At 54.7% G+C, this 21,631-nt stretch overlaps 2 protein-coding genes and 1 pseudogene across 14 annotated transcripts in view; 1 reads left to right on the forward strand and 2 right to left on the reverse strand.

The window, feature by feature from the left end:
* Window positions 1-94: 94 nt before the first annotated feature.
* CAMTA2 (calmodulin binding transcription activator 2) lies at window positions 95-20,656 on the reverse strand. 9 transcript variants are annotated; one of them, XM_008009998.3, is made up of 23 exons: window positions 20,551-20,656; window positions 19,153-19,247; window positions 18,847-18,950; window positions 15,738-15,805; window positions 15,519-15,654; window positions 14,866-14,937; window positions 14,463-14,616; window positions 14,010-14,144; window positions 12,468-13,405; window positions 11,297-11,423; window positions 9,851-9,985; window positions 6,502-6,617; window positions 5,685-5,869; window positions 5,264-5,342; window positions 4,868-5,090; window positions 4,333-4,637; window positions 2,428-2,624; window positions 1,995-2,178; window positions 1,721-1,792; window positions 1,591-1,611; window positions 1,239-1,426; window positions 991-1,065; window positions 95-917 (listed from the first exon to the last, which is right to left on the reverse strand). In XM_008009998.3, exons 2-23 carry the CDS (start codon window positions 19,181-19,183, stop codon window positions 854-856), a joined length of 3,609 nt encoding a protein of 1,202 aa, XP_008008189.3. In that variant the 5' UTR covers window positions 19,184-19,247; window positions 20,551-20,656; the 3' UTR covers window positions 95-853. The 9 variants fall into 9 exon arrangements, with proteins under 9 accessions (XP_008008189.3, XP_008008187.3, XP_008008184.3 ...); XM_008009996.3 differs by having other exon boundaries at window positions 14,866-14,952; XM_008009993.3 differs by lacking the exon at window positions 20,551-20,656 and adding an exon at window positions 19,911-20,382.
* The window catches only part of LOC119620250 (uncharacterized), a 3,916-nt pseudogene continuing 2,195 nt past the window's right edge, over window positions 19,911-21,631 (forward strand). Inside the window, exons 1-2 of the transcript XR_012088726.1 lie at window positions 19,911-21,186; window positions 21,377-21,553. The product of XR_012088726.1 is annotated as an uncharacterized protein (transcript). The remainder of the gene's footprint in view (window positions 21,187-21,376; window positions 21,554-21,631) is intronic.
* Window positions 21,091-21,631, reverse strand: part of INCA1 (inhibitor of CDK, cyclin A1 interacting protein 1) — a 7,053-nt gene continuing 6,512 nt past the window's right edge. For all 4 annotated transcript variants that reach the window (XM_073004623.1, XM_008009988.3, XM_008009987.3 and 1 more), the window contains one exon: window positions 21,091-21,515. In XM_073004623.1, the coding sequence (XP_072860724.1) occupies window positions 21,366-21,515 (150 nt within the window). In that variant the 3' untranslated portion in view covers window positions 21,091-21,365. The remainder of the gene's footprint in view (window positions 21,516-21,631) is intronic.

Consider the following 21,631-nt stretch of genomic DNA (forward strand, 5'->3'; position numbering starts at 1 on the left):
TGGCCCGGGCGCAGATCCGATGCCAGCGGCGCGTGGCGACCTCCAGCTGGCCGAGGCCCCGCCCCGCCCCCGTAGACAGAGGCCGCAGGCTGGCTGGTGCAGCGATGTTTAATGGCAATTCGTATAAACCAAGCCCATGCACAAGTAGAAAGTGCCCGTGGAGCCGGCAGGAGGCCCCCGCCGCGCTAGAGAACCACAAGCCCGGCCGTGCAGCCCTCCCCGCGGCGCCTTAAATAGATTCTTCACTATACTCTGTATGTTACAGTATGTACAAGACCCCTCCCCTCGGGGGACGGGGCGGACTCCGCAACGCGTTCCTATGTACACCACCTCCCCTTCGGCCCTGAGGTCGGTGGCCAGAGTCGGGTGATGGGGTAAGACAGGGCCAGAAAGGGAGGAAACAGACGCAAACATGCGGAGTCGGGTGGGGGCATGGTCAGCCCTGAAACACGAGGGGCGTGCGCAGCGAAGGCAGAGGTGGGAACCGAGGCGGATACATTCAGAGACGCGTCGAACAAATAAATAAGGCAAGTCAGGAGGGGGCCGAGTCGGGTGCAGGCAGGAGGAGCTGGGGAGCAGGGGCAGGCAGGGCTCTGGAGGTCACAGCGGAAGATGCAGGTATGTGGGGCGCGGCTCCTCTGGAGCCAGGACCAAAAGAGATGGGGCACGACCAGGAGGGACGAGGAGAGGGGTGTGGGAGCAAGGCGTGGGGAGGAGGGCGGAGGCCTTCGAAGGGCTCCAACAAAGGTGAACGGGAAAGCTGCCGACAGGGGCTCCCCCTGCCCCAGAAAGCCCTCTCCCTGTTAAGACTGCACGAGGCGTCCCCAGGGTGGTGAGAAAGGCGGTGGCCAGGTCAGGTGGCCAGTCCCGGCTGGGGAAGCCCTTCCAGCTCCTGGTTCTGCTTCAGTTCCCTCATCCTGCAGAAAGAAAGATAGGAGTCAGAGAAGACTGGCGATCAGGACGGGTGGCAGGGGGAGAAGGGATGAGTACCTGTGTCGGCAGCGCCGCAGGAATCTCATGATCTTCCGGGCTGCCTGGTCCTGCTTCTTGGTGAGAAAGGAGCCTCTGGTGAAAGAAATAAAAGATGGACCTCACAGAACCCCCCAGGCATTGCATGCCTTCGGCCCCCTGGAACCCTAGGCAGGGAATATCAGTGAGGCAAGATGATCAAGAAGATGAATAAGGGGGAATGGCGTGGACGCAGTGGGTGGGCACAGAGGGCTGGGGCTGAGCCCTACTTGTTGCGGGCAGGCAGGGTGGCCGAAGGCCGGTGGGGAGGGCCGGGCCTGCGGCGGTAGGAGCGGTAGTGCTGCTGGATGAGCACAGCCGCTCGGCGGCTCTGCTGAAATCGCTTCTGTTCATAGTAGCTTCGGAACTTGCTCTGGATCAGGATGGCCGCCTGGGTCATCTTCTTATAGAGTGCAAACTGCAGGGGTGGGGAGGAGGGACAGGGGCTGAAATCGAGGGACAGAGACCCAAAGCCTTGGGGCTCACCCAAGATAGGCTGATGCAAGGCTCTTTCTGTAACCCACACACTCAAGGAAAGTCTGAATCATCACAGACCTCACACTCAGATCTCATGCCTAATACCTTAAGTGCAATCCAGGTCAGCTTGTGGAGAGAGAAGGGGAGTTAGGACGCTGGCAGCATTCTGGAATGGTTAGGCGTGGGTGTGGGTTGGTGGGTTGGCGGGTATGCTTTTGAGGGAGAAGGGTCTCACCTGCTTGTACTTGCGGTAACAGCGCTGGATTACAGCTGCTGCTACCTCCTGCTGCTCCTTCAGCCGCCGGCCCTGAGGGGAGAGAAGTCTCAGCACCTCATGACCCACATAATGGGATATCTGACTTGTCCCTCCAACTTTTCTGGGGTTCCCCTGACCCTTTACCCCATCCAAGGCCTGTCTGCATGACTACTCGTCCTCCAAAAGCCCTGGGAGCCCAGTCTCCCCTGACTGGAGATGGTATAATTCATCCTGAGTCCCCTGTCCCTCTGACCTTGTACTTTCGGAAGGCCGTCTGGATGACTCGGGCCGCCTCATACAGTTCCCGCTGCTCATGGTCGGATAATGTCAGCAGGGCAAAATCACTTTCCATCTTGCCACTGGTAGATGCAGAGAGAAACTCTGCCCAGGAGGGTGCTGGAGGGACAGCCAGGCGACCTCGCTCAAAGGGCAGTTCGCTGTAGGGGGCAGGGAAAGAGGGTGTCATGAAGCATCTGAAGTGTCTCCTCTGCTACCTATGGGTGGCTATGAAGGAAGACCACCAGCAAGTGAGTCTGGAGAGAGACTTCAGAGTTCATCAGCCAGTTCAGTTCGCTTCTCCAAGGCACTGGGGCCTCCGCCAGAATGGAGCTTTGGCTGTGGAAAACCACCTTTCTCCCTTCCTCCCATCTCTGAAGAATCTGGAGGCTTTGTCCTGAGCTAGTCACCTGGGAGGGGTTGAGCTGGGGAAATGGTCCACATTCTCCAGGTAGCTGGCCAGCCAGGACATGGTCTCACTGAGTCCCACAGCCCCTGTTCGCTCCCGCATTGAGGCTCCAGCCTCAGGCAGCCCCACAAAGTCCTCTCGTTTAATCCGCTCTGGTGTGGCTTCGATGATCTGCTTGGCCAGTGAGATCATGTCCACCTGGATGAAGGGAGAAGCTGAGTGAACCCTTAGGGGGCCCAACTGCCAGCTGTAACCTCCGTCCATTCCTGTCCCGTTCCTTCTCTCCCTGCCAGGCGCTGCTAACCCTGTCTTTCTGGGCCACTGTTCCAGACTCATTCATTGATACTGGTGGGGCTCCCACTTGGGGGTCCCTCAGTGCTGAGATGCTATGGAGAATACAGGATAAAAAGGAGATACTCCCAAGTGGGGATTCAGAAGCTGAACAAATGGAGGACTTGACACCCTTTCAGGCCAACCATCCACTGTCCTACCTGGACCTGCCCCATGCCAGCTGACCAGCACATGCTCCCCATAGGCTTGGCTGTGCCCACCCCCAACTCCCTTTCAACTCTCCAAGAACCATCCCAACACTTGCCAACTACTGCCCTGATGAATGGCTCCAGTCTGGCCTTTGCTTCAGCCCTGAAGCCTATGCTCCAGTACTTCCTGCTGGACACACTCAACACGGCCTACTTGTGGAGTTCTCTTAAGCTTTTTGTACTTAAAGTGCCACCCACTTACTCCCATTAGTCTCTCTAAACCACGTATGTCCCCAGTCTCTAGCAGATAAGTACAAGGCTATACTTGAAGATTCACTTTCATTCCACAGACTTTCTTAGCTTTATCATGTGCAGGCCTCCTCCTGCATGAGATCACTGCCAAATACCCCCATCTTGCCCACCTTCCTTCTCCACACAACTCCCAGCTGCCCTCTGTCATCTCGGTTCTCCTAGAACCTTGTCCCTACATGGATCAACAGGTAACTCCTACAAACCAGCTCTAACTGAAGATATTCCCCAGAATTTTCGTTCGTTATAGAGACAGGGTTTCTTGCCCAGGCTGGAATGCAATGGTAGTCAGCTCACTGCAGCTTCATACTCACGGGCTCAAGGGATTCTCCTACTTCAGCCTCCCAAGTAGCTACAACTGCAGGTGTGTGCCACCATGCCTACTTTTTAAAAATTACTTTTTGTAGAGATAGGGTCTTGTTATGTTGGCCAGACTGGTCTCAAATCCCTGGCCTCAAGTGATCCTCTCACCTCGTTCTCTAAAGTGCTGGGATTACAGGGGTGAGCCACTGCACCCAGCCAGAATATTTTTTAATGCTTTTTATATTTTAAATCTTACTATTTTGTCTTTTTTTTTTTTTTTTTTTTTTGAGACAGAGTCTCACTCTGTCACCCAGGCTGGAGTGCAGTGGTGCAATCTCCGTTCACTGCAGCCTATGCCTCCCAGGTTCAAGCGATTCTCATGTCTCAGCCTCGCAAGCAGCTGGGATTACAGGCATGTACCACCATGCCCAGTTAGTTTTTGTATCTCTTGTAGAGGTGGGGTTTCGCCATGTTGCCCAGGCTGGTCTCAAACTCCGGGCCTGAAGTGATCCACCCGCCTCGGCCACCCAAAGTGCTGGGATCACAGGTGTGAGCCACCCAGCCCGGCCAAAAAAATTTTTTTTTCCAACATCTGAATTGTGGGATCAGCCAGAATTTTTAACCTGCACTGCCTCATGACTTCCAAGTCACATGGTCTGAAAGGAGCTAAGCAAAAGGCTACCTTGCCTGTCCCAAAATGAAGTAAAGGGGTCTTTCCTAAACTGAAGCCAGACTTTGATTCTGCTTCATGGAAGTCGGCCTCACCCTACCTACTCCACTTCTAGCCCCCATAACTCCGTCGACAGAAGCAGTACCGGGATCACATCCACAGCCTGTGGGCTGTCGGCATCCTCTGGAGCGGCCCCATCATCTGAGGCTGGTGGGAGGGCAGGAGGGGAGGACAGGGGCCCCTTGGAGTTGGTAGCCTCATAGTCCATGAGGAGTAGGGGGGCCTCTGGGACACCAGAGGAAAGCTGGCCTGGGGCCATATCCTCCATAGTCATCTCAGAGGCTGGCAGAGATGCAGGGGGGGGACTGCCATCTGGGGCACTAGAATAGGCTGATGTGACGGAGAAGGTGCCATCCGACAGCTCCGAGGGTGAGGAGACGCTGCTCAGACCTGTGTGGGGAGGGAAGAGGGTCAGGGCAGCAGGAGCCACGGCCATCCCTCGATCGAGTCTCCTGCCTCCGCCATCCTGTTATGGGTTCCCCTGTCTGTTCTTGCTTCTGTTATCTCATCCCTGCCTCTGTGATTTGTCTTCTCTTTTACTCGTTTCCCACCCTTTGGCTTTGCCCTGGCCTAGCCTCCTACCCACATCCCTCTCTCCAAAAGATTAGGGCCACCCTCACCAGTGTCCGGGCTGGAGGAGGGTGGTGATAGGGCAAGTGGGGGCTCCACCGAAGCCTCTTGTCTCTGTAGTTCTTCAAGGCAGCGGGCAAGGCGCACATGACCCCGGGAATGAGCCACAGACAATGGCAGACGGCCCAGAGAGTCGGGAATGCTCAGTGCCTGTCGGTTCCAACGGAAAAGGAGCACAGCAGCTTCCAGGTGTCCCAAGGCACAAGCCCACATCTGAGGAAGGGGGCGGGACAGGAGGTGGAGGTTGAGGCCCGGGGCTCTTCCTTCAGTAGTCAGGTCTTCAGACCCCAGCCCACCCCACTCCCTGCATTCCTGAGGATCTTCCTTTTCAAGGGCAGTTCCCATTGCCCAGTGCCCCATGTGCACTCAGGAATTGTCATCCTCACCAGAGGGGTGCAAGAGAAATGATCCACGTTGAGCGGGTCAACCTCTTGCTCTAAGTCCAAGCTTCCAGTCTCCACACTCCTGGAGGGTTTGGGAGAGAGACAGCGGAGCCCAATGAGGGAAGAAGTGGGCAAAGTAAGAACATCAGAAGTAAAGGCACTAGGAGGCAAGCTGTACAGGGCCGGTGGGAAGAGGCAGTCAAGGACACTAGTTTAAGGAGGTCAAGAAGTCAAAGTGTCTTAAGTCCGGATATCAAAGTTCCCCAAAATGTAAGTCCTCTCCCAGCCCCCTCCCTTCCCACAATGACCCCAGCTCCCACTTGGTAGGGCCCCAGGTCCTCCAGTTCCTCTTCAGTCCCTCTTCAGTCCCCTGACGCTTCTGTCCCAGAGGCTGCCCAGCCCTCACCCAGCTGCCCTTGCTCACCGCCACTGGCTCAGGGTCTCGATGAGGCGGGCATAGCCCTGGGCAGCAGCCAGGTGTAGAAGGCTCATGCCCCGGAAGGGGCTTCCGTGGGCCAGACGTTCAGGACCCTTCCAGGTGGAGCGTGGGATCATGCTTTCTACCAAGACCACTACCCGTGCCTCGAACCCAGGCCCCTGGCCTTCATCCTGCGACATACACACTCTTAGGCAGAGACCCAGGTATCTGCTCCCCTGGCTTGGGATGGCCTTGGCCACCTCACATCTGTCCTCCCAGCTTCGAATTTTACCCCCTCCCCACGCGTCCCACTCTAGGATCCCATCAGTTAAAGTTCCTGTGTGGCCTCAGTGACTCCTGCTCCCAGAGCCACTTCCTCCGGCCCATCCAGCAGCCAGAGCTCTCACCATCTTGCCCACGTGCCTTCCCATCAGCTCAGATGAGTGCCATATTCACACATAGCTTCTTCCCCTCAGAAGCCAGAGCCTTCTCTGAGCAGTTCCTCAGCCCTCTTCTTTCAGAAACTTGGGACCCACTGCGATCTAAGCCCCAAAATGCTCCTGACCCCTCCCCCGCCCTCTCCTTCACCTCCACCCTTCTTCAGACCAGAAATAGTCTGAAGCCCGTCATGCCAAGAGGATGCCCAGAATAGCCACTCTATCCACGAGGTGGGGATGGGAACGGGGGTGACGTCAGGGAGAGGGAAGACAGGCTGAGGAGGCTGGGGACGGGAGGGAGGAGAGCCACGGGCGCTAGACGTTTTCTTCAGCTGCGTCCTCCCCCTGCTTCCCACCATAGACCACCTCCCTCCTCACAGAAGTACCTGAACTGGAGGAGCGTCAGGACCCCGGCAAGGCGCCTGCCCAGCTGCTGCAATCTCTGCCATCCGCTTCTCCATCTGCTCCAGTCGCTCTAGTATGGACATCCGGAACTGGTTGTCTGAGGGGGAATGGGTGTGGGAGGCTGAGTGGGCAGAGTCTAGGTGATGCCCTGAACACCAAAAGTAGACCTGTCCCAAGATCTGGGGATGAGGACACAGAACCATATTCTTTTATCTTCCCCAAAACAGCAGCTCCTTTACCCCAATAAAGCCCACCAGGACTCAGTCCTTAAGCTAGGGCTGTGAATACTGCCCACTGACCTAGAACCCGGATCTGGAACCAAAACTGTTTGCTTCAAGGTACAGAGGTAGTAGGAATTCCCGGATGGCCATCCAGCCTTCTGCTGTCCCAAATCCCATGCATACACACTCTTCCCCCCAGCCTTTTCCTAGGTAAAATGTTCCGTCAGTTTTTGCAGCAGACCCTACCTTTGTCCCCCATGGTGAAGGTGAAGGATTCCAGGGTCCCTCCTCTGTAATAACCACTGCCCCAAAGAGCTCAGGGACTGTGATTTGAAAAGCACCTCTCCCTCCTCCCAGCCCCCTGCAGCTGTCCACAAAGATGATGGTGGGGGAGGGAAGGTGACAGAGATGGATAGCCATGTCCATTTCTCCTCCTCCTGCCCCCCATACACACACACACACACACACACACACACACACACACACACATATGCACGGACACACACATCCCCCAAGCTATATGTGTCCCGTCTTGAGATCAAACAAGGACAAGGGGAGGTGGGAGGGGATCAGAGCCGTAGGAAAACAGACACAGAGAAACAGGGTGAAGGTTGGAGATGTTCTGAAATGCCAGGATAGAAGGGGATAAAGGTACACGGGTGATAATAAGGGAGGAGGACAGAGAATGATTAACAGAAACCCAAGTAAAGCAAAGGGAGGAGAGAGAGCAAAAAAGATCAAGTGAAGGAGAATAAAGGACAAAGGAGGGCTGGAGGAAAGTGCCAAACGAGCAGTAAGAAAGGATGATCAAAGAGAGGCAAGTTAAAATGTTGGTTCAAGAAGAAATGGAAAGAAGAGGGATGGAAGAGACTCATAGGAGAGATGGTAAAATGCAGATTAGACAGGGACAGAGAAATAAGGTAATGAACAGTCACAGGGCAGGACAGAGACAGCACAGGACTGAGAGACCTGGCCAGATCCCAAGGTAGGCAGACTCAAGTCAGAGACAAGCAACCCAGCACACACGCAGGCTTTGTGTGGGCGCCAGCTCCAAGGCCGAGGCAAAACTAGGGACCAGAGCTCCGGAGAGAGAAGTAAGGACAGAGAGAGACTAAGATAACACAGACGGCCGCAGAACTGAGAGGAACGAAGAGGCACCAACAAAGACACCAAGAGGAAGACAGGGAGAAAAGCAAACCTTGAGAAAGCAGCAGGTGCAGACGGAAACAGTGCTTAAGGCAACGAGAGAGATAACCAGTAACAGGAACAAAAACAATCCCAGATTTAAATAAATACACACACACACACACACACACATGTATGCGTGTGCCTCTGTGTTTGTGTTAGTACACCATGTTATTAGCAATGGATATCACTGAGAAGTAGTAGTATAGGAAATTTTTCTTTTCTTTTTTTTTTTGAGATGGAGTCTCGCTCTGTCGCCCAGGCTGCAGTGCAGTCGCACGATCTCAGCTCACTGCAAGCTCCGCCTCCCGGGTTCAAGCAGTTATCCTGTCTTGACCTCCCAAGTAGCTGGGACTACAGGCATCCGCCCCCACGCCCGGCTAATTTTTGTATTTTCAGTGGAGACAAGGTTTCACCATATTGGTCAGGCTTGTCTCAAACTCCTGACCTCAGGTGATCCATCCGCTCTGGCCCCACAGAGTGCTGGGATTACAAGTGTGAGCCACCAGGCCCAGTTGGAATTTTTATTTTCTATTTTGTGCTTTTGTGTAATTTCTGAATTTCCATTAATGAACGCATCTTTATAATCAGAAGAGGAAAAACAATAGAAATTTAAATACGTAACTACAACTGGGTATGGTAGCTCACGCCTGTAATCCCAACACTTTGGGAGGCTGAGCGGGGCGGATTGCTTGAGGTCAGGAGTTTGAGACCAGCCTGACCAACATGGAGAACCCTGTCTCTACTAAAAATACAAAAAAGTAGCTGGGCGTGGTGGTGGGTGCCTGTAATCCCAGCTACTCGGGAGGCTGAGGCAGGAGGATCACTTGAACCCTGGAGGTGGAGGTTGCAGTGAGCTGAGATCATGCCACTGCAATCCAGCCTGGGAGACAGAGCGAGACTCTGTCTCAAAAAAGAAGAGAAAAATAAATAATATATAAACTTGTACATAGCACCTATATGTTGCTCTGGACACTATCCCTGCCCTTCCTGTTGACCTTCCTTGTCTAGATTCCACCCTTTGGGATGGAGGGCAGGTCAAGAACTGGTATAAAGGCCGGGCGCAGTGGCTCACGCCTGTAATCCCAGCACTTTCAGAGGACGAGGCGGGCGGATCATGAGGTCAGGAGATCGAGACCATCCTGGCTAACACGGTGAAACCCTGTCTCTATTAAAAATACAAAAAAAAAAAAAAAAAAAAAAGAAATTAGCCGGGCGTGGTGGCGGGCACCTGTAGTCCCAGCTACTCAGGAGGCTGAGGCAGGAGAATGGCGTGAACCCAGGAGGCAGAGCTTGCAGTGAGCCGAGATCATGCCACTGCACTCTAGCCTGGGTGACAGAGTAAGACTCCGTCTCAAAAAAAAAAAAAAAGAACTGGTATAAAAATGACCCCAAGATTTATGGGGAAGAGGAGGTGAGGGAAGTTTGCTGCCACATTTAGAAATCACTAATGAAGGGCCGGGCGCAGTGGCCTCACACCTGTAATCCCAGCACTTCGGGAGGCCGAGGTGGGTGGATCATCTGAGGTCAGGAGTTTGAGACCAGCCTGACCAACGTGGAGAAACCCCGTCTCTACTAAAAACACAAAAAAATTAGCTGGGCATGGTGGCGCATGCCTGTAATCTCAGCTACTCTGGAGGCTAAGGCAGGAGAATTGCTTGAACCCGGGAGGCGGAGGTTGCAGTGAGCCAAGATTGTGCCACTGCACTCCAGCCTGGGCAACAAGAGCGAAACTCCGCCTCAAAAAAAAAAAAAAAAAAAAAAAGAGAGAGAGAAACCACTAATGAAACAGGAATTGAAAAAAAAAAAAAGAATGGTAAAGTTGGGGCTCATTGGTGGTCACCTGAACCCTGAGGGGTCTAGGAGCATGTCATGCTTGAAGGCTGTGGGCCCAATACTTTGGGTCAGAGGGCTAGGTACTCACCGTCCAGTGACAGCCAGTCAAGTTGAGTACTAGGCAGAGACAGGAATCGGCGAGCTCGATACTCAAAGAGCACAGAAGCAGAAAGGGGCCCCTCCCGCCCTGCTACCTGCAAAGACACCAGCCCTACCTCGTGGGCTGGAGAGCGCAGGATCAGCGAGAAGGGCTCTCTTTGCCTGGCTCCTTCTCTGGCTACCTGGGTCAGCCATAGACAATTATTCCACAGCTATTTCCCCTACTGCCCTGCTGTGGGCCAAGAGGCCCCTGGCTTCGGTGGCTTTGGCACTAACTGGGAAGGGAGTCCATTTGTTTGAGAACTTAATACAAACTGTGGGCCAGAGAGCCCTTGGATTCTAGACCCTGTAGTTGAAGATATTTGTTATTCAGCAAGAAGGTTTGGAAACTGAGGGTCAAGAGAGTAATTATGAACAATTTGATGTTGGAAAATCCTCTTGATTCCTGGATCAGAGTCCAGAAGTTACGACCTTGTTACTGAGATGGAGGAAAGGGGATCTCGCTGCTCATAAACAGTGTCCAGTGGCCATAAGGATGGAACCAGCAGGCCCTGATCCTAAGACTAGGTGCTGAGACTTTTTCTCCCAGTCCCCAGATTCTCTGGTCTCATCCCCTTTCCATCCACACATGCTGGACGCTGCTGCAGAGACTGGGGGCGAACACACTCACAGACGGCAAAGCTGCCAACCTGTCACTTTGGTGGTCCTTGAGGTCCCCTAGTAAGGCTGATTTTTGAGTGGAGGGTAAGGGCAAGGCTGGTGGCAAAAGGGCAGAGATGAACCTTGGCAATGAAGTCTAGACCAGTGCTGTCCAAAAGAACATTTCTGCAGTGACAAAAATGTTCTGTGTCGTCACTATCCAACAGGGTAACACCAGCCACGTGTGGCTACTGAGCACTTGGAATGTGGTCAGTGAGACTGGGGAAGTCAATTTTAAGTGTTCTTTAGCTTTAATTAAATAGGCTCGTGTGGCTAATGGCTACCATACTGGACACCACAGTTCTAAAAGCCAATGTCCTTCAGTCCCAAGACTGGTTAGAGGACACCCACATGTCTTCTTTCTCCTTCCCCCGGGAGTGGAGTGGGAGACTCTGACTCTAACTAGGCCGGAAAGCCTGGACGGACATTAGGAATCCCTTTGGTCAATGCCTAACCCTACAGGAGGGGAGGCCAAGGACCTCAGGAAGGATCAGAGTTATCTGAGGTCACTGGTTGGCTAAGGAGTAGATTTCTTGGACCAGAACCTAGATCTGACACCTAAGTCCAGGCTCTTCTGCCTGCTGGGAGAGCATGGGGCTCAACCTCAGGACTGCATGAAGTCCTTGTGCTCTCAAAACCACCCATTCGTTCCCAGTGCTTTCTGGAAGCCTGGAAGTCCTGATCTATCCTAACTGCCCCCGTCAGTCCCTCCCCCTACAGTTCCCAATCCTCATACCGGGACAGTAGCAGCGTAAGACACCAGGCTGGACAAGTGAGGCTGGTACTGCGATGTGATCAAAGACACAGGAGTAATGCTCGGCGGCCTCGGTCCAAGGACCTGTGATGAGCACCTTGACCCCACCCTGCAGACAGAAGTCAGAGACCATGTGACTGGAGTTGGGTGTTCATCCACTCCCTTATTCATGTATTCAGACCCTTATAGGGTATGTCAGGTCCTGTGCTAGAGCCTGGGGGTACAGGGATAGACAGGATCCAGTGGGGTGAGGTCAGTTAGTCTATCCCTCCCCAACATTCCTGCTAAGTGGTTGCCTGGTCTCTACCTGAATCTGCCAGCAACTGGGAATTCAGGGCCTCCCTGAAAGCTACCACAGAGCTGTCACCAGAAGGAAGTTCTGTTCTTGGTCTAATTCACCCCCACTGCAGTTCCTCCTTTCCCTCTCAAAGGCAGCACAAAACAGAACTTCTGCACTGCTGAAGACAGTCTTTCGGCTACTCAAAGTCTGCAATCACATCCCTGATCTTTCTTTTCTTCTGCAGGTTGCACAGCCCCAGTTCCCTACCCCTGAAAACAGTCAGGAAGGAAATGAGGTCCCACGAGACTCCAGAAACCATGCTAACACGTGGAAGGGAGAGGAACAGAAAAAAGGTTAAGTTGCTGAGGACTCTGGAAACAAGAAAGCAGCTTCACTCTATGTAAAAAAGAGATTGGCGCCCGGGCGCGGTGGCTCACGCCTGTGATCCCAGCACTTTGGGAGGCCAAGGCAGGCAATCACCTGAGGTCAGGAGTTCGAGACCAGCCTGGCCAACATGATGAAACCCTGTCTCTACTAAAAATACAAAAATTAGCCAGGTGCGGTGGTGGGCACCTATAATCCCAGCTACTCAGGAGGCTGAGGCAGGAAAATCATTTGAACCCAGGTGGTGGAGGTTGCAGTGAGCCGAGATCGTGCCATTGCTCTCCAGCCTGGGCGTCAGGGTGAGACTCCTTCTCAAAAAGAAAAAAAAAAAAAGACAGGGATTGGGTAGAGAACTAAGTAAAGCCTAAGAAGCCATGAAAACTGAGGGAAACTAGGTCACAGACCACGGGGTAAGCATTAATACCATTTGTTTTGGGCAGTCAGAAAACAAATGGGAGGGAGAAGGGAGGAGATAAGCCTGAGCCTCACCTCTGGGTAGGACCACTCTGGGGAGAAGTCTGTGATGGTGCTAAGAGCAGGAGAGAGTTGGGGGGTTGGAGCAGGGATGCTTGCAGCTTCCTCACTGATGAGTTCTCCCATAAGGTCTGGGAATGATGAAAGACCGAAGGGCTCCAGTTCGCTGGCCCCAACAGGTCCTCCAAACAAGGCCTCTCCTCTTCCTGCCCTGCTTGATGGCTCCAAGGGGGCAGGTGAGGGTGGGGGTGAGGGAGGGGGTGAAGGTATGGGTGGGGCAGCCCCCTGACCCTTGAGCTCCTCCCCACTGTCGTCATCTTGGATGAAGAAGCAGTTTCCTCTTCTCCCACCTGCTCCCGACTGTGGTGGGGGACCCCGAGCGGCTGCCTGGGGCTCCAGGGCAGCAGCAGGCTCTAGGGCAGAACAGGGGGTATGAGTGGCCTCTGCCTCGGGGAAGTCTGGGCTTACTCCCTGCCCCCCTCCATATGTCTGGCCCCTCTGGGGGCTGTTGAGAAAACGATCAGGGTCAAAGGCAGGACTGGGAGGAGCCGGTGGGGCAGAAGGCTCAGTGCCTACAACCACTGCCAGACTCATAGAAGGCCTAGGATCAGCCTGGGGAGCCAAGTGCCTGGTGGGCGTCAGGCCCCCAGCCCGCTGCTCCAGTCCTGTCAGGAGGAGGATAGCCGTGCCTCCTCTTGAAGAACCCCCTCGAGAAGTGGGTGGGCTAGGTCTGATTTCCAGGGGCTCTGCAAAACCTGATGAGGAGGAAGAAGAGGAAGAAGATGGGGAGGTGTGTGCCTTAGGGAGCTCTGGGGGAAGTGGGGTTATCAGTGGAGGAGGCTCTGGGGGGTGAGTGTGGGGGACAGAGGTCAGGGTTAAAGCTCGGGGCTCCACTTTGGGAGAGATGATGCGGTGTTTCGTGCTGCTGCATTTGTGGGTAAGGCTCCCAGAACCTGGAGTGGAGAGGAGTAGGAAGGAGAGAAGGTAAGATGCTTCATTCCGTACCCTTCTCTACCTCGAAGCCCTCAGAAGTATTTCCTGGGACATCCCTATAAACCAGAGGTGTAATACTGATTGTAGCCACTGGGAGGCATGAGAAATGTCTGTTCTCTACCCCTACCCTTTATTGCCCCTCCCCCTCTCTGTTTCCCCCCAAAACAAGCAAAACCAGAGGAACACCGCAGAGGAGAACTGAGGGCTTGGGAGAGTAGCTAAAAGCCAAAGGTAAAGGCATAGGAAAAGGACAAAAGAACAGAACCAAGGGGGTGCCAACTAGGAGGAAGGCTAAGGCTGAGTGTCCTTGGTGGTGCTGAGGTGACAGGGATTGCTGAAGGTAGAAGACAAGAAGGGCAGAGGCTGCCAGGACAGCTGAGTGCAAGGCTGAAGCCAGTGTGCACCCAGATGGGAACATCTCTGTTCATTTGGCTCATCTTTCTGGGACATGCAAAAGACCTGCAAATCAGCATGCAAATCCCATCAAGACGGATATCCCCCTGGCTTGCGTAAGAGCAGGGTGGCTTGGTGGGAAGACAGCCAAAAGGTCAGGCAGTAACTTACCAAGTCCCCCACTGCAGAGGCAGGCGTGGGTTCGGGGCGCAGGCTTGGTTGGATGGGTGTCCAAAATCTGCTGCACCAGCTGTTCTACAGAGAACTCCTCTGTTCCATTCCCACAGCTCCACTTGATGCCATGAACTAGAGAAGTTAGGGGGAAGTGCTGTGGGACCCCCACGAAACAGGCCCCAGAGTACCTTGATGGCTCCTCCAAGCACCTGACACGCTTCAAGACTTCTGGCCAGGTGAACAGAGGCCAGCAGCCTCAAGACTGCTCAGACATGTCGCTTTAGTCCTTTCTCCGTATTCTAATACCTGAGAACACGCCAGGAATCCTAGCACCCTCCCAGCTTGGAGGGAGACGATCAGCCCTCAGGCTTTGGGTCCAGAACCATGGCCCCGCTGGGAGCCCTGTTTCTACTCTCCCCTGGGAGCTCTATCCCCACCCTGCTGCCTTACACATGGGCTTCAGCTGTCCCAACAACTCCTCCCGGGACCACTTCAGCCACTCTCGACGGTCGCTGCTGATGGAACAAAAGATGGGGCTGCAGCCCTTTCCACAGTCCTCCAGGGCTGGGACGTTCAGGTAGTGCACAAGGACGATGTCAGGGTTCTGAGAGCATAAGGGGACACACAGAGCCATGGGGTCCTGAGGTCCAGGTGCTCAGCTTCCTAATCCTCACTTCTTCCTGGGCACCCTCCTAACCTCACCCCCAATTTCTGACTCTCTCCATCCCCAAGCCCCTTTCTCTTCTTCCCAGGCTCCTTTCCTCACTCAGAACTTAGTCATCCTTTCACTTCCTTCTTTCAGACCCTCAAAAAACCAGGAAGACTGTGGCTCCCTGGGCTCTTCCGTCCTTACCTGGAGCAGCCAGTAGCAGCGCCGATGGAATGTGGGGACGATGGAAGAGTGAACGTAGCAGCCATAGAGACACTGCCAGGAGACAGGCTGGGGTGGGGGGAGGGCTAGTCTGCTCCCCAACTCTTCCTCTGTTCAGTCCCTTTGCAGGAATCCCAATCTTTCCACCAGTTCCTCTTCAACCCTTCCCCCACCCTCGCCCCCACCTAGTCCCCATCCCTTTTGAAGCCCAGCAGCCCTGAGTCATAGATGAGCAGTGGGGCTGGGGCCTTACAGTGAGGACCAGATTTGAGATATGGGACTATCTAGAAACCAGACGGCAGAGCAAGAACGCATCTGAGATGAGGGGCAGTGATCTGGGGAAGAGAAACCTGTGCTGAGAGCATCACTGCTGGGATCTCTGAGGGAAACACAAGAGCAGTGAGCGGCCTGGGCATCAGTGTTCTGGAAGAGAGGCATGGCCTACGGCCTGGAGGGAAATGGGAAGTGGAGAGTGGCCAAAGCAATGTCAGCCGACCCAGAGTGAGTGAGAAGGGAAGAGTAACTGGGAGGGGGCTGAGGTGGACAATGCCGCCAAGCCCTGGTAGGGCTACAGTCCAGCTAAGGGTGGAGGAGGGCAGGCTCAGGAAGATGAGCTGAATGTCTGACTCTCTTACCTCCATGCCCTGGACCTTCAGCTTCATGTGGTCCTCTCGGGTGGTCTTCCCATCCTTCCGCTTCTTCCAGAGGTAACCGTCCTTCCGATATTTCACCTTCTTGCGATTGTAGAGGATGATGGAGCCATTCTGAGGCCTGTGAAGGGAAGGGTTGCCCTGGAATTCTGTGAACAGAACCCAGAACCCCTGCCACTCCCCCACGTTCTCAAACTTTCTCACCTTGTCTTTGGGGCACAAGACAGCCACTCATCATGCTTCTCAAAGGTGATCAGGTAGGATGCAATCTCCTGTAGAAGAGTAGGCACTCAGGTGGGTGTCTCCTTCATAGTCTCAGCCTGACCTCTTGGTCATCCTGTCAGTGTCTCTCTCTGCTGAATTGTGGCAGCTAGTGGAGGATGCTTCTAGGTATCTGGACCCAGCAAGACCCACTGCCCTCCTAAGAACCCCTCTTTTGTCCTAAGACAAAAGTCTAACATTTTATCCTTCCCTTACTCCCACCTGGGGCCTTTATCTTGGGGGCAGGCCCACATTCTTCATCGTCCATTCATCATACTGTGAATTATTTTACTCCCCAAAAATCTCATTTCTGTGCCCCTTGCTTTTTTTTTCTTTTCTTTTCTTTTGAGATGGAGTTTCACTTTTGTTGCCCAGGCTGGAGTGCAATGACGCGATCTCAGCTCACTGCAACCTCTGCCTCCCAGGTTCAAGCAGTTCTCCTGCCTCAGCCTCCCAAGTAGCTGGGATTATAGGCATGCGCTACCACACCCAGGTAATTTTGTTGTTTGTTTTGTTTTGTTTTGTTTTGAGTAGAGATGGGGTTTCTCCACATTGCTCAGGCTGATCTCGAACTTCAGACCTCAGGTGATCCACCCGCCTTGGCCTCCCAAAGTGCTGGGATTATAGGCGTGAGCCACCACGCTTGGCCTCTGTGCCCCTTCCTAAATTTCAGTAGTTTGACACTGCCAGGAATTTCAGATTCTTTTATTGATTGATTGATTGATTGATTGAGACAGAGTCTCGCTCTGTCGCCCAGGCTGGAGTGCAGTGGCGTGATCTCAGCTCACTGCAAGCTCCACCTCCTGGGTTCACACCATTCTCCTGCCTCAGCCTCCCGAGTAACTGGGACTACAGGCACCCGCCACCACGCCTGGCTAATTTTTTGTATTTTTAGTAGAGACAGGGTTTCACCGTGTTAACCAGGCTGGTCTCGATCACCTGACCTCATGATCCGCCTGCCTTGGCCTCCCAAAGTGCTGGGATTACAGGCGTGAGCCACCGTGCCTGGCAGGAATTTCAGATTCTTTAATTTTTTTTTTTTTTTGAGACGGAGTCTCGCTCTGTCGCCCAGGCTGGAGTGCAATGGCCGGATCTCAGCTCACTGCAAGCTCCGCCTTCCGGGTTTATGCCATTCTCCTGCCTCAGCCTCCCGAGTAGCTGGGACTACAGGCGCCCACCACCTCGTCCGGCTAGTTTTTTGTATTTTTTAGTAGAGATGGGGTTTCACCGTGTTAGCCAGGCTGGTCTCGATCTCCCGACCTCGTGATCCACCCGTCTCAGCCTCCCAAAGTGCTGGGATTACAGGCTTGAGCCACCACGCCCGGCCTGGAATTTCAGATTCTTTAGCCTGACTCCAAGGTTCTCCCCAACAAGGGATCAAACTTTCACTGTGCCCACTATTTACCCATACTGCTCCTACAATTCCTACCAGATGGGTCCATTGATTCCTTCCTGAACATGCTTTGAACAGTTACCTCCTGCATGTTAGTGCCCTACAAGGCAGGTACCATGTGCACACCTGTCCGTGTCTGGAAATCCTAGCCATTCCATAAACCAAACCCCTTTTCAGATGCTCCATGAAGCCCTGCTGACCACACTGGCCCTTCCTAAAGGCTCTAGAGCACAACAATCACACATACACACATATGCACACCCTTTTACTGACAGTTCTCTTCTGACATCAAATTGATAAATATTAACAACCAACTACATACAAGACACTAAGTATGCAGAATACAGAAGGTGTGTACACAAGGACTGTGCCCCCTCCAGAAGGAGCCAGTATCAGTGGTGGTTAAGAACAAAGGTTCCGGCCAGGCATGGTGGCTCATGCCTGTAATCCCAGCACTGTAGGAGGCCGAGGCGGGTGGATCACTAGGTCCAGTGTTCGAGACCAGCCTGGCCAACCTAGTGAAACCCTGTCTCTACTAAAAATACAAAAATTAGCTGGGTGTGGTGGTGCGCCTGTAGTCCCAGCTACTCGGGAGGCTGAGGCAGAAGAATCACTTGAACCTGGGAGGCGGAGGTTGCAGTGAGCCAAGACCGCGCACCACTGCACTCCAGCCTGGGCGACAGAGTGAGACTCCATCTCAAAAAAAAAAAAAAAAAAAAGCCGAACTCGGTGGCTCACACCTGTAATCCCAGCACTTGGGGAGGCCAAAACAGAACGATCACCTGAGGTCAGGAGTTTGAGACCAGCCTGACCAACATGGTGGCACACGCCTGTAATCCCAGCTACTTGGGAGGCTGAGGCAGGAGAATCGTTTGAACCCAGGAGGCAGGGGTTGCAGTGAGCTGAGATCACCGTGCCATTGCACTCCAGCCTGGGCAACAAGAGTGAGACTCCATCTCAAAACAAAAAAGGGAGGGGGGGCTCTGGAGTAAGTTAGATAAACTATGAGGTAAATCAGTTTCCTCATCAATAACATAGGAGCAATAACAGGGCTTGCTCTGTAGCATCCTTAGAGGATTAAACGAGACAAGGCCGGCCAAGTGTTCAGCACAGTGCCTAGTATTTTATTGGCAGTAGCCTTTGTTTTTACCAGGGGGCTATGCCATGGAAAAGAGGGCTCCTACAAGATCCATGTCTTTTTTTTTTTTTTTTTTTTTTTTGAGACAGAGTCTCGCTCTGTCGCCCAGGCTGTAGTGCAGTGGCGCAATCTCGGCTCACTGCAGCCTCCGCCTCCCTGGCTCAAATGATTCTCCTGCCTCAGCCTCCCAAGTAGCTGGGAATACAGCCGCACATCACCACGCCTGGCTGATTTTTTGTAATTTTAGTAGAGACAGGTTCCACCATGTTGGCCAGGCTGGTCTTGAACTCCTGACCTCAGGTGATCCACCCGCCTCAGCCTCCCAAAGTGCTGGGCTTACAGGCGTGAGCCACCGCACCTGGCCAAGATCCATGTTCTTTATACCTCTCCTATGATCCCCAAAGAGCTCAGAATGGTGCTCTGCAGTTAAGAGTGTCGAGAGACACGGAAAGACCCCCCACTCACCCTCCTCCAGCCTACTAGGTCTTGCTGGGCCCCAACCCCCAGCCTCCCTAGAAAACCTCATTTGTATTCCACCGTAGCCTCTCTGGAGGCAGCAGCGGGCAGCGAGGAAGACACTCCAGCAGCTTCTTGGGGAGAAAGATCTTCAGGTGGTGGCTGTTTTCTAGAGGGAATTAGAAGGGAGGGTTTAGTGTGCTACCCCGGGGCATCCCTGTCCAAGGGGAAAGGGCTGAAGGCAATACAGAGCACTGGGGAGAACTGAAACCTCACTAAGGAGAACAAGGAATCCAAGAATTAGAGGGCTACTAAGGCATGGGGAGAACGAAAGGCTGTGGCCACATTGGGAACCTGCTTTGTGAACTTACCAGCAACCTCGGTGGTGTCCTTGGTATTCATGGTGAGGGTTCCGGGGGGCAAGGTCACCCCCGGCCTGAGGGGCCGGGGGGAGGGGGAGTCTGTGCTGGGAAGGGAGAGAACAAGGTCATGGCAGAAACCCCCACATTAATCCAGGATGAGAAGTATGAGGTGGGGAGTGAGTATAGAACTGGGTCATAGTATCTGGGAAGGATGAGGAAAGGGAGGGAGGGGCTGACTGTGATGTGACAGTAGAAGGGAGAACCAGACACGATGCCCAGAGTCCATATGAGTGAGGAGACTGGACAGAAAGAGTGAGCAGGAAGAAATGGGTTGGGGTGGGGGAGGGGAGAAGACAGGCAGGTCTGGGGCCTCAGAGGCCCTAAAGCTTGAGCTTTTGCACAGACTGGGGCTATGGCTGGGTCAGGTCCTGGGGGTTGGGACTCAGGCCATCCGGTCCTTGGAGGATGGTTTGGCGAGACAGCCAGGATCCTGGGGGCAGGGCAGGAGATTCTACCTCCGGTAGAGAGCTAGGCCTTTAGAAGACACGCCCTGAGTTCCTTCTCTATTTGATTTTTCCAAGGGGGAAGGGCAGATCTGATAACTGAGCCTAACCTATTCTCTCCTCCAGGTTGGTTAGGACCTGACAGAATCTGGGCCAGATACCCAGATTCCCACCCTCAGGACCACCCGCCCTCCAGCTGACAGCCTTCTCTACCTCCCTCTCCCCAAACGCCTCTGCCTCCCCTGGCCTCCAGGCCTAGCCTACCCCATCTACCGCTCTGGCTCCAGCCTGAGCCCCCCGCCCTTCTGGGGGAACAGATGGGAGCTGGAGGAGGCTCTCAGCACGGGCTCCGCCAGGTGTCCAGGATGGAGATGGGAGGAGGCCCGTCGGGCTCGACTGTGTGCAGTGAAGCTGGGGTTGGGGTAAGGACTCCGCCCCAGGGCGCAGGTGCGCAGTCCCGGCTAAGGCAGTCTGCCAGGGTGCAGAGCGGGAGCGGGTCCTTGGGCCGCACTTGGGCGGCGCCGGATCGGACACTTGGCACTCTGGGCGGCCCCCCGGCGGAGTGGTGGTCCCAGGAGAACCTTCGAGGTGGGAGGGTCCCGCCCGCATAGAGGGATGTTCTGGAGAAGCCGGGAGCAGAGTCCGCGGGCACGCGGTGGGCGAGGGACAGTGCGGGTGCCGGGTGCGGGGGTCTCCGGGACAGTCCCCGGCACGCGCTGGTCCGCCGTGGGGCCCTGCGATGAGCGGCGCCCCCTGGCGCGGGGGAGGAGGACGGAAGCGGGAGGTGAGGGCGAACGGGGAGGAGGGACGGTGGTCCCCGGCGCGGCGCTCCGCGTCAGGGCCTGGAGGAGCTGCGCCCCCTGGCGCGGGGGCGGAGAGGCGGGCGAGAGGCCCTGGCTCTTACCTCCCGGGGTCCCGCGGGTGACGGCGGCAGCGGCCATTCTACCCCACACCGACCCCCCCCCAGCGCCGGCTGACAGCGGCGTCCGACGTCACTGCGCACGGGGCGGGGCTTCCCAATTAAGGGGATGGGGGTCAGGAAGGGAACCTGGGGTCAGCACACGTGGGGTTCTGGGTGGGGCGCTGGGCAGAGGGACTCGGCTTCTGAGGCTCTGAGCCAGGCCGAGGGACATACTACTGGGAAGTCCCCAAAAGGGCAGCAGCGCTGAGGGGCAGGATTCCAGGGTCCTGGAGGCGGAAGCTCGGCCGACGAACTCCCAGTCCGAGAGAACGGGGCAGGGGCGGCCGACCGGTGCTGGAACCCGAGGGGCCGGGCGAGGAACACAGGACTGGGAGCAGGACCCTTCTCGCCTCGGACAAGACTCCTTGAATTTGGGGACCCAGCCCGACTTCATTGTAGCTGAGTCCTCGAGAAAGCGAAAGGAGCCCTCCTTCCCCATTGGCCTCTCCATCGCTGCATCCCAAGAAGAAAGACAACTCGGGCTCCACTTGCTTGCTTTTTAATAACAGAGCAGAGAGAACACAAGGCCAGGGGCGGGGCCTGGAGGAAAACAGGACTTGGGGTGCTCCTGTGAGAGCGGTGGGTTGATTTGGGAGCCCAGGGGGGTTGTTAATGCCTAGTTCAGAGGATGGGAAAGGCAATTGGAGAGGCTAAGGAAGGGGAAACGCCTTCATGTCAGCAATGGGGGTGACTCTAATGACGGAACTAGTCTTGGGTCCCTGGGGCACCACCAGTATCTCGGCATCGGTGGTTTCTCTTTACTCTTCAGACGCTGCCAACTGCATCCCCCAGGGATTGTGAAGGGGGTTCCTCCTGGCTGTGACCGTGCTGAAGGAGGCCAGAGAGTGCAGCTGCCTGGAGGCACAAGCTGCCTCCTGACCCAGGGGACTCCAGGGAGACCAAAGCAGCTGTAAAGATGAGAGAAATTGAAAACGAGAATGGAAAAGTAGGTCTTTTTTCCAGATTTCCTAGTACCCAAGCTTAGGTACCTCAAAGTCTCTGGCTCTCAGCTACGTTATTTTTG

The sequence above is a fragment of the Chlorocebus sabaeus genome, chromosome 16, assembly GCF_047675955.1.
Source record: "Chlorocebus sabaeus isolate Y175 chromosome 16, mChlSab1.0.hap1, whole genome shotgun sequence".
In the NCBI taxonomy this organism is placed as follows: domain Eukaryota; kingdom Metazoa; phylum Chordata; class Mammalia; order Primates; family Cercopithecidae; genus Chlorocebus; species Chlorocebus sabaeus.